Source organism: Thunnus maccoyii, chromosome 23 (assembly GCF_910596095.1).
Source record: "Thunnus maccoyii chromosome 23, fThuMac1.1, whole genome shotgun sequence".
Taxonomy (NCBI): Eukaryota; Metazoa; Chordata; class Actinopteri; order Scombriformes; family Scombridae; genus Thunnus; species Thunnus maccoyii.
The window spans coordinates 2917456-2936217 of record NC_056555.1 but is presented as its reverse complement, the minus strand read 5'-3'; the positions used below and the strand labels follow the sequence as shown (position 1 = coordinate 2936217).

Sequence of the window (18762 nt, the reverse complement as noted above, 5' to 3'; positions counted from 1 at the left end):
ACACCCAATGGAGTTTAAACAGAGTAACGTGTGTGCCTGCTGACAGCCGCTCTTTCCTTGGTTGTTCACCTCTATAGATGTTGATCAAGCAGCTCACAGGGTGATTTGAAGCCTCTCAGTGAACAGTTAGACTCTGTTGTGGAGTGCTGTTATGGTTGGTTTCTTTCAGGTGTTTCTACAGCTGCACCTTTTTTCTGTGCTGTGAAAAGCCATCCCATTAACCCATGGAACAAGGTTACTATAGTAACTGTAAAGAGCGTTGCCACGGTGCCCACTCACTTCTTGCCCCGGGCGCCTTGTCAGGCTTGTGTCACCATTATGGGCACTAACTATAAAACTGTATTTCAATTACACAGAGGCCTTTTGTTGCAGTGATGGAGAGCAGCAGTAAATGTCAGCAGAGAGGCTGCTGGCTGCAGCTTCCGCACACTCACTGCTGATTTATCTGCACCATTTGCTCCGAAGATAATCCTTATCACTGTGACAAGGCACTTAGTCCAATCAAGATCATGTTATGGTATGCTTCCCTCTGGAAGTGTGCAGCCATTAGTGGTTCCTAAGACGAACATATTTTGACAGCAATGCTTGGTTCCAGAGTTAGAAATCTAGTAAATTGGCTTTTACAGATGACTTTCATGCCAAGATGAACCATCCAGTATATCTAAAAAGGCAGTTACTCTGCAAAAATGACTGTTGAGGTACTGCTTAAGCCTAAGCCCTTGTTATAAATGATTAGCACGATGAGTCACTGAGTAATTGGATAAGACTGACTCATTTATGTGTTTTATTAAAAAACAGAAATAAATACATAGAATATTAAAAAGGTCAGGTTAAGAGTTTTCTGTTACAAAAATCCACATTGTTTATTAATAACTTTTCTAACTTTATTTATAACAAGAATAACTTAGATTTTGTAGTCGTTCTGTTTATTGAAAGACATGTTAGTGTATTTGGGAGTTGGGAGATTCCAGTCCTGTGCTTAGAATTTTGGTTCACACTGGACCTTTAAAACTGCATTAATTGATCTTTTTGACCACTTGTGGGAAGCGTAACAACCTCAGAACACAACATCTGACATATTCTTACCTCATGAGAGCAAACGTGTAAGCAAACAGAAGCCGATTTACACAATCAGCAGACAGGGAACTGCATAGTTGGTGATAAATTTCTGTGGATTTGTCACTGCAAGCAATACCTTTCACATTACACTCATTTGATCCATTGTTAATATAAAATATTGCTTGGTGCGAAATCATCTCAAGTGTAAAAATATTGCTCCAACTTTTAACTGCACTGGCAGTATCTCAATATCACAAATTGACTGAAACATATTTTATTTGTTTTATATGCAGTGTGGGTAATACTCTATTAGGAGGTCCAATGCCATGCATAGTATTTCCAGAACAGACTGACAATCAATCCAAGTAGCTATCAGCTTCTCAACACAATTAAACATTCTTTATGTCAGAAAAACAAATAAATGGTTAAAAATGTGAAAAACCTTTGTTAAATTGTCTGGCAGCTAAATGTGAGTGTAGTCTAAAGGCAGATGCGTCATATTTTTAGATGGAACTTTTCAATGATTTAAGGACTGTTTTTATTTTTTACATGCGAGAGATAAGGACTTTTGTTTTGCATATGGATTGGTGTATATTTATTGGACTTATACTAGTTACTAGTGGATAGTAGAGTTAGGCCTCTACTATCCACCAGATGCCATATGAATTACACTCTCTTCTTAAATGCTGCATTTAAATGTTGTGATTATAATAGATTTTCTTTACATTTCTTATATTTCCTCAGTTATGTGCAAATAAATGTTTCAGTATGGATAAATACAAAATTCATTTTTGAGAAATCACCCCTCCAAAAAAAAACAGTTGGTTGTAAGGTTTTCAGAGGGTCCGAGGTGTCAATGAAGGGATCCAAACTCCTCCGTATTTCACACACTGGTTGCTGTGGCTCTTTTGATTCTCTCTTGATTTTCCTACATAGAGTCAATGACTTTCATGCTCTCAACAGATAAAATTTCACCCCTCCTCTTCCTTATTCCTCTCCTCTCAGGTTATACCCCCGCCATGCCAGCGCCATGAACAATCTTGGCACTCTGACACGCAGCCCAGAGGAGGCCGAGCGCTACTACAGGAAAGCACTGGACACCAACCCTCAGCATAACCGAGCTCTCTTCAATCTGGGAAACCTCCTCAAGTAAGACACACTCTCTCTCTCTCATACTCACACACACATACACACTCACTGAAAGGCTGTCTGAGAACGTTGATAGCACCCACTTTCCATCACACATAACAAAAGCCTGAGAGTCACTTTGTGACAGAAATTGAAGACACTCATCACAGCTGGAGAAGTTTGCAAATGTTATGTTGTTTGAACAGTTTATAGTAGAAAGAACATCTTTTTTTTTCCTCAGCTGTGTGAAGCACTCCTAAAAATGGCAACGACCCTCTTAGCTGGAGACAGTCTTAATGTTCCAGCAGCAGCTTCCTAATTGTCTCTAAAAACTATCTTTGTTCCCTCAGCTCCCCAGACAACAATAGAAAAAAATCAAACACTACCAAAATAAAGATAGGAAAAGGGAGAAAGTTTAATGATTAGAATAGCAATGGCATAGAAAATGATCTTTATACCTTCATGTGTAAGTCAGTATATTTTATCTTGCTCAAATTTCCAAGTGCCCCAACCAGTATGTGTGTCACAGATTTCCTCCATTGTTCAGAGGCCCAGATTTGAGAATAGATGACTCAATCACCAAAACTGTGTTCCAATTTGTAAATACATGCAATTATTTTTACAATCCACATCAAATAATTGCATCTAAAAAAAATTCTGTAATAAAAAAACTCCTCCCACAAGACAATACAAAGAAAAATAACAGGTTTTCAACACAGAGCATCAAATTACAAATTCACACCCGTAATCATAAAAACTACATTCTTTTACCACTCTATATCTTTCCTTGCATTTACATCTGATTTTCACATCATACACCTCGGGTATAAATCCATGTGTGATAAATCCAACCATGCCTCTGCGTGATGTCATCACAGTCCATGACCTAGGTCAAGGTGTTTCATAAAGACAGCTCATTGTGAAAGCAGTGCTTGAGTGAGCCTTACAAATGGACCCAGGATTCATGTGTTCCATGAAGCCAACTCAGAGCTGATGTGAGCAGACTGCAGTAATTCAAACCTGGCTTGATCATGACTTTGAAACACAGACATGAGACATCAAGCACAGATATCATCAATTCTCAAAGCAAATGGACATTGAAAAACAAAACTGCAGTAGTCACACAGCAGAATATATTTAACTTATAGTATGAAGAATTAGATATTTAAACAAAAACAGACCAAACCCCTGCCAGAAAGAGAACTTTTGACAAAATTAGAGCTGCAACTAAAGATTATTATTTTCATTATAGATTAATCTGTTGATTATTTTCTTGATTAATTGATTAGTTGTTTGGTTTGTAAAATGTGGTGGAAATGGTGGAAAATGTTGATCACTGTTTCCAAAAGCCCAAGATGGTGTCCTCAAATGTCAAATGTATTGTCCTGACCAACAGTCTGCGTCCCAAAAATATTCAGTTTACTGTCATAGAGGACTAAAGAAATCAGAAAATATTCACATTTCAGAAGCTGGATTCAGAGAATTTTTACTTTTTGTAATTGATCAATTATCAAAATAGTTGGCAATTAATTTAATAGTTGGCAACTAATCGATTAATTGACTCATCGTCGCAGCTCTAGGCAACATGTTACAGACTCACATGTCTGAGGTCAGACCAACACAAGCAGAGATGAACTCTGCTCAGTGTGTTGCAGCACTATGGTTTTAATAATGCAGAAATCATTTTCTCTGTATCATTAAACCTGAAAATGAATGTGCATGTGTGAGAAACAACATGACAACAAACAAACACTGTTTCAGTTTGGCTGGTAGATTGTAACACTGGTTAAGCCAGAGGTGAAGCTAAGCTTGACAGGAACCAAGCTAGTCTCTAGTATCAAACTAAGTTTCTGTTTCCTTAGGTCTGCATCTTTATTAAGCAGAAAGTCACCCAGATTTGCTTAAGTAAGTAAGTGGTTTAACTGGTAATCCAGCTTTATTAAACACACATCTGGACATGAAGGTTATGTTATTGAGGAATGGCAAACATGGTGGAATATAGATCATTGTTATTCTTGGATAGGTTTGGAACTTCTCCTGAACTGCTGCACTACAGTATGAACTTCATATTCTTCAATATGACACTGTAGTAAAACTGGCCAACCTTTGCACTATCTCTTTAAGTTTTATGAAGAATAATGACTTTTTTAGGACATTAAACACACATTTTAAGACTTGGGACTTGTTCTTGACATGAGACACACCTATCTTGACTTTGAATTTCATTGCAAATACCTACAAATGAATGACTTTGTCCCACCTCTGGAATTTCTATGGGATACTTGTGCAAAATTTTGAAGAGAACTCTATGAAAAGAAATCAGAAAACTTTTAATGATCAGAAATCATTAAAAGTAAATTAGATGCTTTTGAAGTTGTGATCACTGCATCTGCAGTCCGAGAACACAGCTGGCAGTAATATGTCTGAACACAGAAGAAAAAAATCAAAGTGTCTGTGATGCTGTGGTTAGAAATGAACAAACTGCAAACAGAGTATATTTTGGTTTTGGATTCTTTTCTGGCGTGTGATTAAAAAAACAAAAACATTTTGAAACTATAAGAACCATGATTCATTGCACTTGGTGCCATGGTGCAGTACCTTGGAGTCACGGTGTGGCAATATTGGCAAAAACTGTATTGAGAGATATGTTGAAACATAGTCTCGGGACTCCGATTGAAATGAATGGTAAGCTAAAGTTGCAGTGGCATCAGTCATACTGCAGTCAGAGACTGTAGGGCCTAAAAATTAATGACTCGCCACGCTTGCTAATGAAAGTCGTCAGTTAGCCTGACTCCTGCCACTGTAATATGACAAGCTCTTTATACAATTGTGGAGGTTTCTTTTGTTTGTTTGTTTTGTGGTCAAATAGCATGTACTGAGCTCTGCTGCCTCTAATAGAAAACTACATCAATAGTAGAAGCTGAAATGAAGTCCCTTATTGCAGCTCAGCTCCATTATCATCTCTGTGTTATCAGCAAAACTGTGAGAACACACAAACTGAGCCATCGATCCACAACAGCTCTGTGTGTGTGTGTGTGTCTGCGTGTGTGTCTTTGCCCTGTTTGTTTGTTTGTTTTTTGTGTGTATGTGTGAATTAATAAATCATATGTGTTCCATTGTGTCGCAATCAAAAAGTGAAGTAAAAGCTCACATCCAATAAACTTAAAATAGGTGCTGGACCAAAGAAACAATTTAACAAAGAAAGATGAAGGTCTGCACACTGTAGCTCCCTGAGATGCTACAGTGTTTAATGAGACATCCATCAGTGACGTTTACAGCTACATGCTCTTCTAAGCATGTAGTTACAGTGTGCAGACCTTCATCTTTCTTTATTACCTTGTGTGGCAATGAAATTAAATAAGCGTACAATCTATGGCTGTAATTCAAAATATAATAATACTACTGACAATGATGATTAGGGCTGCAACTACCGATTATTTTCATTATCACTTAATCTGTGGATTATTATTTTGAATCATCGATGAATCGTTTTGTCTACAAAATGAAAGAAAATATTGGAAAATTATATTACATTTACTGTCATACGTTATATGCAGATATTTTGGTATTTTTGCTTAAAAAATGACTAAAACGATCATTTGATTATCAAAATAGATGCCAATTAATTTTCTGTCAATCAACTAATTGTTGCATCTCTAATGATGATGTGATGGTGATGCTGATGATGATAAAAGAATAATAATATTGGTGCCACTGATCCTGTTACTTATGATGATAGTGAGGATGATGATGATGATGAGAGTGATGATGATCATGGTAGTAATGATGGTGATTAAGATTTTTAATTTCAACACTTTATTGGTGCATATACATTGTACCATAAACAGACAAAGACCAGTCTGAGTAGTCATTAATCCAAAGGGAGTGTGGACAGGCTCTGGAAGTGTGCTAGGAAAGGCCACCACCTCTTGTAGAAAGAGTCCGTTGACTCTCTACGTGTAAGATTAATTTTCTCCAGCTGGAGGAAGAGCGTGGCATTGTAGAGCCATGTGGAGTCAGGGGGAGGGACGGGAGATTTCCAGGATAAAAGTATTCTTCTTCTGGCCAGGAGCATCAAAAAAAGCCATCATATCAGTCACCGCTGTGCTACAGGGAAGTGACGCTCCTGGCACACCAAAGAGTGCTAATAGAAGGCAGACATTGATTTTAACATTTAACCCATCTGAAGTCGTTTTGCAAGTGGCTGACCAAAAATCTCTGAGCTTTGAACAGGACCAAAACATACTGTATGTATAAGGGTTGCAGGGGTCTGTGGAGGACACAGATTGGGTCAATATGTTGGTAAATTTCTGCCAGGCGAACTTTGCACAAGTATGCTCTTTTTGTTAGTTTCAGGGTTAGGGTTATTAAGATATGATGATTAGGAGGAAGAGGAGGATGTTGACTCTGATGATTATGATGATCTGTTCCAGGTCCCAAGGGAAGGAGAAAGAGGCTGAGACGCTGCTGAAAGACTCCATACGCTTCGGTCCACATTTTGCAGATGCTTACTCCAGTCTGGCTTCACTCTATGCTGAACAGGTGAAACATCCACAGAACACAAAAGCAACATCTCTCTCTCACACAGACTCACACACATATGCACCATATATGACTCGATGCCTGGAGGCGTGATGTAACTCATCACCACTTCATAACTCCAGAATTAAAGCAGGGCAGCTGTAACACACTGTTAGAGAAGCTGCTTCAGTTCCACACACTCCCTCATGTCAGCATCAGCTTCCTGGTTCATTCCTTCATGTCTGTAATCCTATATTTACTTCATCTGCATTCTCCTACAGAAACGCTTTCCTGAAGCCAATGAAGTGTATGTGAAAGGTATAGAGAACTGTCCTGACAGCTCCGACCTGCATAATAACTACGGAGTGTTTCTGGTGGATACGGGTGAGTTGAACTGCCTAATGATCAAGTTTACTGGACCGTGACAGTTTTTACTTGTTAAACAGATTAAACAAATTAATTATATTTTGCCTACACTTTATATTATTGCTGACTATTCACCTGAGTGTTCTTTGGTTTTTCTAATTGATTTTCCAGCTTCCAGGCAGCCATTGATTTGGTTCCTTTCAGTGCATTATGAAAATCAACTTGCAGCCAGAGAATTGAAACTTGCTGCAGTCGTCTAATCTATCAGAGTGAAAAATAAGTCAAAATCATGTTCTTGTCACTTGTATATGACGGTGAAAGAACAAGTTTTTTGTACATTTATGTGCTTGTTGAAAAGTCTAACACATTTTAGGAGTGGGCTGTTAAATAACAGCCATTTTTTTCTTTGCCAATGAACATTGTTCTTTTCACAACATCCAATTGAACTTGTTGTTGTCTTCTAAATTTGATATCCAGCAGCACAGCATGTGATTGCAGTGCTTTGCATCAGCAGACTCTAAAAATGTCAAATGACAAAACCTCCTTAACACAGCACCAAGGAAGAGCAACTGCATCTCAGTCAGAAGAAACTAATTAAGAGCAGGGCTTAAAGACATACATGTATTAACGAATGTAGGAATGGGAAGAGATGAAGAGCTGTGTGAGGATCTTCATCATTTCTATGGTGGAAGTCACTCCATAACCTGTACAGGAGTTCGCCAATGGAGTGGTGAGGAAGTAAAAAACATAAAGGTTAGCTGGATGAGATTATTAATGAGCTAACTGGATGAACCCATTAGACAGCTGGAGGTGGATCACATCAATCTGACACTGAAATGACAGCTGATAACAGCAGAGAAGGAAACAAGTTTAAAAGTTTACTAGCAACAAGATGATCACCAAGGTTGCAGCAAAATCTGAGCGGTTGAAGTGAAAAGTTTGAACACCCTGAAGCTGCAGTCCGACCAAAATTCACCTTGCTTTTGAGGCCAAAGCAGGGGAAAACAGGAAATAGTGTGGGTAGGGTTGTAAACATAAACTGCAAGAGTTAGTAGCTAGTGGGCTAACAACAGCAGTCCCCAGAGTTGTAAATCATAACAAGTTTTATCAAACATTTTACTATCAATAACCTCTATCACTGTCTCTGCATCTCTTCTTCTCTGCTGTTTGTATTATTTCTCAGTGATTTGAATGTTTCACACTGTCTCCTTTATTTTCACCTGTATTCTCTCCATTCATCCTTCTTCTCTTTCACTCTGCACATATTACTTGTTTCCTGCCTCATTTCCTGCTTAATACTTGTCACATTTCTTGTACATTCCTTCAAACCTCTGTTCCGTTCCTCACTCCTTGCCCTCTCCTCTCCACTAGGAGAAGGAGAGCTGGCAGCCGCTCACTACCAGCAAGCTGTTCGACTCAAACCGGCACACTACGTTGCCATGGTGAACCTGGGCCGCCTGCTCCGCTCCTCCAATGAGAACAAAGAGGCCGAGTCTTGGTACAAGAGGTAAGAAAAAGAGCAACAGTAGCGGTGTATTTTAAGACTCCAGGCTCTGTACCTGACTCTGACCTTTGACAAGAACATACTACTTGCTGTTACTGTAACTGGTTTGTTTTTTATATATATATTATCCTCCCCTCTGGAAACATTTGTACATTTTCATAACCAGCATTTTCAGTTTTACTTTACTGTTGCATAAAAAATGTGTTTAGCTGCTGATTATCAAATTAAACTCAGCTTGGTGTCTGATCTGCAGTGCTGTTGGCTCACCTCACTCAGTTTTTCCTGAGTGAAGTGAGCTACTTGATTGAGTTGTTTGACTCTCAGGTTTCCTTTTTTCCCCAGAATGATAACACGAATAACTACCACTAAACAAACACATAATGCTATTGATCTATCAGTTATTGTCACCTCCTGAGCTGAATCACAAAGATAATGATGTGTTTCCTCACAATATGATGTATATACTATATTTATAATATACATATAATGTAGTTACTAGATAACATTGTTAACAGCTACCTCATTAAATATGTGGTCTGGGCTGTGTGATATAGCACCACTGTTTTCATTCAGTGTTTCTGTGCAAAATGTATTTAGTGTATCCTTGAGGTCTAACAAATGGGTTAAATGCATTTCCTTCCTCGTAGAACATTAGCAAAGCTGATTTTTTGAAAATTTTGATATCTGCATTGCTTACCTTCCTGTTTGCTTCCTTGCAGTCTTCTTCTTTCTCACCTTTGTTGGTGCATTGCTGCGTTTCTGAGCTTGTTATTCCCAGCTGCATTTCAGTGGAACAGCAGCAGGCAGCAAGAATGTGAATTATGTCACTCGTGTGTGTGCATGATACAAAGAAAATGGAGACACACTGCTTCACAGCACTACTAGTGGTCAAAAACTCCACAGACAACCTTTAATGTGTGATAAAAATTTAAACATTTCTTCTGTCATTAGCCAGGCAGTCCTTATGTCAGGAGAAGCATTTCTATAATATGCTGCAGAAAACATTGACAGTAAAATAGTTCAATGTTTATTGTGGATGAGAAATACTTTTTAAGACAAAGAATTCCAATCAAAATGTGGATAAAACTTCAGAAAAGTTATTTTGTGGTAATATTTTTAATGCTAACACTGAGAAAATCACTTGATGCTTCACATTTTTTCTATGATATGTTACTGTCCATACTGAAATGTAAGCATTTGATTACTTATAGATTATAGTATATTCAATTACAGACAAATTTAGCAAATTTTGTAATCGGCGCTCCAGACCAAAGAAAGGCAAGTTGGTTAATTCACAGCATTCAAAGCCAATGGATAAAACACCTACAGAAAGACAAGTAAACCATTACAGTACATCAATGGATCAATTCCCACTCATGATGGAAGTATATATAAGAAGCAGTGAACAGAATCTTTATAAGAAAAGGCAGTATAGTGATTTATACTGATTTTCAAAGTGTGTTTCCATCTGTCTTTGACCTACCTCTTATTTACATCCTCATTATCTGCTTTATCACAGCAGCTATTCTGCCTGGGGTCCACATCAGAATTTCTTTCACAATGACAATGATAACAATTGCATGATAACCATAAATGTACCGCACACAACAAGAAAAACATGACATACATGATATACTTACAGAATAACATAAACTACAAGAAACACACATACAAGCTCTGATAAAAATAAAAACCTGTGTGTGTATTTAGTAAGCACTAAAGTCCTAATCCATGAACACTCTAATACATTGATAATATCATAATAACAAAAACTATAAACCCAACATTGACTTCACAAACTAATCCAAAGTCTCTGCTCAGTAGATGCTGTTTCAGTAATGGTTTAAAACTAGATACAAAATTCTCATTAGAGAAGTGAATTCCGTTCATTCATTGCTTGATATACTGTATGACTGTATGTTGGATTGAGTTTGTCCTTGTTTGGGGCAGTTTAACATGTCTCTGTACTGAACTTACAGACAGACATTGATATTGATTATCTCAACTAACTTTACTGACAATGAAGCAAACAAGTTTATTTCCCAAAATGTTGAAATATTCCTTTAACAGGAAATTTAGGTGCAGACAAGCTGATAATGGGTGAGCAGTAGATATTGAACCTCCAAGATGTGGTTTCACTAACTTGTAATCATGACCTTTGACCTTTGTCCTGCAGGGCCCTGCAGGTGACGAGGAAGGTGGACATCCTGACACCTCTGGGGGCGTTGTACTATAACACCGGACGCTACGAAGAGGCCTTGCAGGTGTACAGAGAGGCTGCCGCCCTGCAGCCAGGCAGCACCGACATCTGGCTGGCTCTGGTAAGCAGACACACACACACACACACACACACATTCAATTACTCACTGAGTCATGGAATACTAAGACATCTGAATGTGAGTGTGTGGCAACAAGCTGCCACATTCTGGATATTCACCAAAACAACATCTGTCTGGCCTCAAACACGGCCAAGCCATGAATACACCATTTCTCTTGTTTCCATCTGTCTCTCTCTTTCACACACACACACACACACACACACACAGCTCTAGCAGCATGCCTGCATTGAATAGTAATAGGATAAGACACAGTGGCATTTTGCTTCCATTTAAGTTCTCCATTAGTAAACGTCAGCACAGATATTTAAGCCAATTAGAGGATGTTGTATATGAATGTAAGACAGTGAATAGATTGTGGGTATCAAAATCCCATGATATATTTGAAATTTTAGAGGCTACAGTAAAGTGATGCTATGATCTGATCCTGCTGTCTGTTGTGGCCGAGTGAAAGGAAAACATGTCGTAGTCATCATCATATGTCAGCCATCAGATCCACACTACTAAAAATGATTTGTATGTTTTTGTGGCTATTTCTTTGTGTGTGTGTGTGTGCAGCCCAGAGAAGGTTCTAAAGGACTCTCTGCAGCCGTACAAATCAGACTATCTCTCCAAGTCCACACACACACACACACTCTGTCTGTCTCTCTGTTTCCCTCCAGGCTCAGGTTTTAGCCATGGCCGGTCGTACCAAAGAGGCAGAGAAGATGACCCTGGACATCATATCCAGAGAGGGCAGCTGTATTGAATGTTACCGCCTCTTGTCTGCCATCTACAGCAAGCGGGGCAACTACACAGAGGTGTGTGTGTGTGTATGTGTGTGTGTGTGTGTCTGTATCATGGCCTCTGTATCTGTTGCCTGGAGGTAATATAACGCACAGCATATTTAGACAATCACAGTGAGAAATGTTAAACTCTCAGCAGGAGATGGTTTCCGCTCCATTGGTTACTGTGGAAACTAATCACCTCCTCACTTTACATCAAACTAGCGGCCATTTGCCGGCAAGCAGCTGCCACTCATCCTCCCACTCTGTTCTATCACCACCATCAGCACTTAAACTTTTCTGTCTTTCACTTTCCCTGTGACCCAGTTTCACAGTAAATGTGTGGAATGTTCACACAGGAAGTCTACAGTACAATGCTATAAAATGTCATCATGCATACCAAAATCATCTGGATTGTCAGTGTAGTGTTGATGGACGTTATTGTCATTCTTGTGCCATAATGCTTTCCTAGCAGGAAGAGAGGAGTCCCTCACAGCTGGAAAAAGGCCAGAAAAGCAAGCAGCTCAGCTTGAATTGTCAGTGATGATATATGTACATTATGTATGTATAAGTGTACAAACATGGGTCCAACCTTTAATTTTTAAACAAATAAAATCAAAACCTATCTCACATTCTATCCAAACTGCAATCAGATCTTATGGAGGGATATGTTTTCTTATGTGTTTGCTGGTGTGATGGATAATATGTACACGTGTATAGTACGTGACAGGCATTGCAGACTCCAAGACTAAACACAGCCGCTTGTGTGTGTGAAGCATAATGTCATTACCATGACAACAAGGTTCACTGTCAGTCTGACATGTGAACGTTATTGCTTTCAGCAAGATGTTGTTTTCAAAGTTTGCAAAGAAGGGGAAAGCTGACGAAGAGAATAAAAAATTCAAAGAGGAATGGACAGACAGATGTATTCATTTTCCTGCAGTCCAGCACTAAACGTGTGTGCTTACTATGGGTGTACCACAAAGCTACTCTCTGTATCTGTTTGTATCACATAAAGCTAAAACCAGCATATAGATTTATATCAAGAGTAGGCGTGACTTATACCAGAAGTTGTCAGAAATAGTCTAGTCGGCTTCATTTTCTGTATTTCATTGTTTTCTGTTGCTGTTCATGCTCTTTATGCATGTTGTATATCTGTAGGTTTAGCCTCCAACAAAATAACATAATATTTTAATCATGTACCTAAATTAGTCAAATTCAGAAAAAAAATATTTGTATTTGAACTGCACCATCAAAAAAACAAAAGGAAAAAAAAGCTGCGTAACTGTTAAAGTTTGGTGTAGAAATAATTAGTGGTGAAAATAGAACAGTAGTTTAATGGAAAAATACAAGTCGGAATTGCATTGGGCCATATTACTTTAAAAACAGGAGCTTTGTATATAATGGGTGGAGGCCCAGATGAAAATAAAGTTGGTCTGATGTGTCTATGAAAAAAAAGACAAAAATCTGCAAACCTCCATCAGCCCATTTGACTGCGCTTTTGAGACAGTCCCTCACTTCAGCTCCTCAGTTTTCCTTTTACTGTCGAGTCTTCAAGGTGCCAGGCTTCAGTATCTGATCATGAGGTAAAAATAACACGTGTGGAACATCAGTCAAGCTGAAGTTATATTGAGTGCCTTCTTTGTACGATTTCTAAACTGAGTTATGGACGTCTGTTATTGATGGACATCAGCTGAAGATCCTGACACATAGTAAATTGTCTGAATCAGGTGACATAACGGAGTTGGGGGGGTTTTACTGCTAAAATTGTAATGTTTTTTGAATCCATTGAGAGTGTATTATTTCTTCATTCCTGACTAATGTATGCGAATTAGTTTATACCCCTAGTGCCTACACTACAGCTGCTTGACCAATTAACACATATGGATCATTTCCTCTTACAGGCAGTCACACCTTTTGTGCAAAGTGTTACATTCACTGCTTACAAGCAAATGGTGTCATTTTCAGTTGTTGTAATTTTACTTATCGTATACCACATATCTCAAATAAAGAAAACCAGATTAGCCTAGCTTAGCATAAAGACAAGACACACCTTTCAACACCTCTAAAGCTCACTGATTAACATGGTACATCTAGTTTGTTTGATTTGTACACAAAGAGAAATGCACAGACATACAATTGACATTGATATCCATCGTCTCATCTCACTCTTAGAACATATGCAATATAAGCCCACTTCCCAAAATGTTTCCTCTCTCAATCCTCTCCTTTTGCAGTCATTGTAGACTTACTGAAAGAAAACAGTAGGAGAAAATTACTTTTATCTGGATACACCCAGAAAACATCCCCAATAATTTGTACATTCAGTGTGAACAATTTCTCATGTTTGAAATGTTGACCTCCAGTGTATTCATTGTTCTTTGTGGGGAGTATCTACAGCCTCTAGGCTTCGTTCCAGGACCAGAAACGAAACATCAGTATTTGGTCAGTCTGTGCTGGAAATTAAACATGGATCCACTGCTCCAGCCTCTGCAGCTCCCAACAACATGGAGCCTCCAAACTGCCTGTTAATTCTGAGATCCCCTCTCTCTCTCTCTCTCTCTCTCTCTCTCTCTCTCTCTCTCTCTCTCTCTCTCTCTCTCTCTCTCTCTCTCTCTCTCTCTCTCTCTGTCAGTGTGGCAGTGATCAAGCTGATGCTGCTCTTTCACAGAAAGACAGGAATAAATTACCATCCTGTCCACCTCCTCTTTCTGTCTGGCTAGCTCTGCATCAGTTCCAGCCTCCTCTTCTCTGCATCATCTACTTTTTTTCCTCTCTCCTTCAGAGGCCTCATAGGTCAAAGTATCAGGTAGTAAAAGAGACTTTTTGCAGAGCCTGCTGTGCTCTAAACCAGCAGTGACAATCGACAGTCAGGCCAGGAAGTACACTCAAAGAGTAGGTGTGTGCTTGCATATATTTGGTGTTTTTGTGTGTGTTGACTTGTGATTGTGTGTGTTTGTGCCAGGCTCTGGATGCTCTGGACAGAGCCCTGCAGCAGAATCCCAGTGACCTGACAGTGAGAGCAGAGCTGTATTTCTCCAAAGGAAACCAGCTCCGAGAGATGAACCAGCTGGACCGAGCTTTCGAGGTACTGCTCTCTCCATCTCCTCTCTCACTTTTGTCTCATTTTTTTCACCTTTTTTCCTCTCCTGTTGCTACTGAAAGCAGTTAAAGATAGTATATTATAGGGCATTTTCAAATATAGTTGGTTTGCTCTGGTCTGAATCAGTGGATAAGTTGGTGAACTTGTTGCCTCTTCTCCTTTCCTTTTCACACAGAAAAAAATCCAAGCGAACCAAAGTACATTAGTAAAAACCATGTTAAGAACTTTTCATTCCTCTCATTAGTTATATCTCTTGGGTAGGAGCAATCATATAAACCCAGAAAGAAGGTCCTGAAGAAGCTCCTAAATATGTATAATATATCAGCCCAAATATCAAGAAGACCGACGAACTGCTCCAGAATTTTGTTTGTGACCAGACTGAGATCACTTCCTCTAAAGGATCTCTGTGCGGTTGTTTTAGTCTTAGTATGATCACTGTGTTCAGATCTGCCCAAATGAACCACACCAAGGAAGAAAACCAGCCAGAGTCCCATTCAAAACAAGGCAGGGTGGAGACATCTATGAATAATGTAATGTTGTAGTCCATAGCAACTGATCATCCTTCGCTTCTAGTTGCTGATCTATGGAAAAAACTGTATTTTTTACAAAATATTGCCCACAGCAAATTACATGAATCTATAAAAGCATGGCTCAATGTTTCATAATGATGAATTGCAGGTGAAAATAAGTATTATTTATAGACAAATGACAGTATGTTCTGTGCATTTGTTTCTATAACAAACAAAGGTTATTTTTTGATGAAGTCCAAGCCAAATACCAACACTGGACATTTTCTACATGCAGAATATAATGCATTCTCATTTGAGTTGGTTCACTGAAATACAGCAGATGCACAAAATGAAATAGAAATATTTATTTTTGCTGCAGCATAGCTCCCCCCCAGCCCAGCTGCATTCTGGGACTGGGCTTTCCATTCCCTTAGAGTTTCCAGAAGCTGCACCTGGCTTTCATAAATGATAGTGGTGGAAGAAGGATTAAGACACTTGACTCAAAGGGAAACTCCGCACAATATGAACATCAACAGCGTCAAAAATGTCTTCTGTGGCTCTGGAGGAACTCTGTCAAATCTTAGAATCTTATAAATTAATCAGTCTCAATTTAGGTTTTGAAACTGCACAGTATTTTTTATTTACTAAGTGGGAAGACACCATGGAGTTACATTATGGGAAATGGAGGATCTATTTGTAGGTAGCTCCATACTAGGGGCTAAAAGACAGTATCTTGCTGTTATGTTATTCCTGTGTTTTTGTCATAGCCCGATTCTTTTTATCCATTTTACAACAAGTTTCTGCTGAGTTTTATTCATTTCAAGGCAGAGGATTTTTCCTAAGCTTCCATACATCTGTCCACATCTCTGTTTGGCAAGACAAAAAGGCAGCAGAAGTACAGAAGTGTCATAGCCAAAGCAACGTTTCCAGCTAATAAAATAATCATGGGTGACTTTGAGATCATTTTAGATAAACTAACAAGAAATCCAGTCAGTTTTACTGACAAAGCATGTCACAGTAAAGTGTACTCCAAAATCAACTTAGCTGTTATTCACTGGACTGCAGTATAATCTTGTTATCAGCTGCAGCTGTGAGGCTGTGAAAAGGTACATTTGGAAGGTTAGAGAAGAGAATCAGCTGAACTTGTAGCGTACCGGAATGGTTTTTGGCAAGTTCACTATTACTGATCTCAGGAGACACACCCTTTGTTTTCTGCCTGAGTTGTGGGACATCTCACAGCATCCTTTGGAAATGTTTACTCCTGTTTGGTTATGTCAGTGTGAAAACCATCACATCCATGGGGAAAACCCAGCAGAGCAGTAAACACTACAATGTTCCAAACAGCCATTAACACACCAAGGAGCACAGTGTGCATCATTAAACTTTATGCTCAGTCGTTGCTCTCTCTGATCTCTGAGAGAAATTATTCAAAGGCTGAGGATACACTCTACTGAATTTATTTACTGATAGTAGCAGCTAGAGCCCACTGCTTCCCATGCATAGAATATATTGAAGTGGCTTTCAAAACAGTGTTTGTAAATGCAGCTGAAAGAACACAATGACTGAAAGGTAGAAAAACATAAACCTTGGCAGAGCTAACAGTTCTAACAGCATATCAACCACACTTCACATTCATCTCATTACTGCAATTACAAACTGTCTCACGGGACTGCCGGCCTTCACTTTCAGTTTGAGAGTTAGTATCTGTACAGAGCTGCTGGAAAACTTTGAATTACTTGTCTTAAGAATCATGGCCTTGATTTAATCTGCGAAGGAAGTTTCTGGAAAGCACAGGAAGCTTTGATTGACTTCCTGAGTAAAGGGCTCACGAGGAGAGAAAGCAAACAAATCACAGAGAGACAACTCTGAGCACATTTTGGGGAACACTGATGTTGTGGAAACATGACAGGAAGAGCCAGAAGGTCATCTCAGGTCACCGCAGCATTAAAGTGAGCAGTGTTTGTTCAGGGGAACTGGATTATTAGTTGATACAGATAACAGTGCAATGTAGTGTTATTTTACTGGCATTATCATAGTCTCTGAAGGAAGAAAACAAACATGAGGCGAGCAGCCTGGAAAACTGTTTGAAGTGTGGTTTTAAACTGGTTTATTTTAGGACTTTAATGTCTGTTTTTTGTCTCAAGTGTGTCAGAGCAGAGCGCCTGGCTGCTGATTCAAACATCCTCAGCCCTGAAGATAAGAAGCATAAATAAATGAGGTGCAAATGTTGAGGGGTTTTTTAACACCACAAACTCTTTTCATTTCTATTTATCATATTTGGCCTTGAAAATAGAATTTCAGCTTTCAGGCTTGATTTAAAGAGGTGTGATCAGACCAAACCAAACACAGCAGAGCAGAAGTCAGTGCAAAGGAAAGTAGCAAAGAGGTCACTGAGTGAACAGTTTTCATAAGGGCTGCAGCAGACAAAAATGTGTCAATTTCTTTATTTCAATTCAGTGAATTCATTAAAGAGTCATTTGCATATTTCAGTATAATTTGTGCTCCTCATACAACTATAGTCTGCACTAAATGATAATCATTTATCACAGGTTATTAAATATGGCTAGTCTTGCTTTGAAATGGGAAGTCTTTTCCTCTGAATTCACATCACTGCTCACAACTTTCAGTCTGAAGGGGGGGGAGAAATGGACTTTGTATGTGCAGTGATTATCCTCACTCAGAATAATCAATAACTACTTAGTTGAAATATAAAGCCTAAAGAGGAAAATATCTTGAGGGGTCAGACTCTTAAAAAAAACTCTCCATGGGAAGCAGTGAGAACTAGCTGCTACTATCAGTAAATAAATGCAATAGTATGTGTCCTCTGTCTGTTTAAATCATTTCCAGAGATCAGTGAAAGCATGGCTGAACATAAAGTTTATTGATGCACGCTGTGGTCTTTGCTGTGTTAATAGCTGTTTGGAACAGTGCAGTGTTTCTTCTTTTCATGATGGATGTATTGGATTTCACCTTGACATATTGAATACTGAGCAAAAACACACATCTCAAAGGACGCCACAAAATGTTCCACATCACAGTGAACTTTCCAGGAAGTTAAACAATTTTTCTAATGTCTCAGTGGACATTATTCACAGCACAGTATTTTTACTTGTCATAGCAGGGAAACCACAGGTGTAACTAATAACATTAATGAGGGCTCTGTTCCATTTAGGTGTATCAGTAAGCTGCATATACCATTGTCCTTGACCTGGCACACCTAAGTGGAACGCAGCTAGTAACAATCTTATTAATTAAACCTGTACTTTCCTACTTTATTTATACATAACTTTTCTAAAGAAACACTGCAAAGTGCTTCACAGGAAGAAGAAAAGTGAAAGAGGAAAACAAAAGAGGCAGAGATTATAGTGTACATAAAATGAACAGAATTAAGTTTTCAACCCATAAAATAAAAAATGTAAAGTCAAGAGAAAGCCATAGGAAATAAATAGTGTTAACCAACACAGTCACATGC

At 38.7% G+C, this 18762-nt stretch overlaps 1 protein-coding gene across 1 annotated transcript in view; it reads left to right on the top strand.

The window, feature by feature from the left end:
• tmtc1 (transmembrane O-mannosyltransferase targeting cadherins 1) overlaps nucleotides 1–18762 on the top strand; it is a 154711-nt gene that overhangs the window by 132368 nt on the left and 3581 nt on the right. The window contains exons 12-18 of the mRNA XM_042403387.1: nucleotides 2065–2208; nucleotides 6621–6729; nucleotides 6990–7092; nucleotides 8446–8581; nucleotides 10755–10899; nucleotides 11577–11714; nucleotides 14644–14766. Of these exons, the coding sequence (XP_042259321.1) occupies nucleotides 2065–2208; nucleotides 6621–6729; nucleotides 6990–7092; nucleotides 8446–8581; nucleotides 10755–10899; nucleotides 11577–11714; nucleotides 14644–14766 (898 nt within the window). The remainder of the gene's footprint in view (nucleotides 1–2064; nucleotides 2209–6620; nucleotides 6730–6989; nucleotides 7093–8445; nucleotides 8582–10754; nucleotides 10900–11576; nucleotides 11715–14643; nucleotides 14767–18762) is intronic.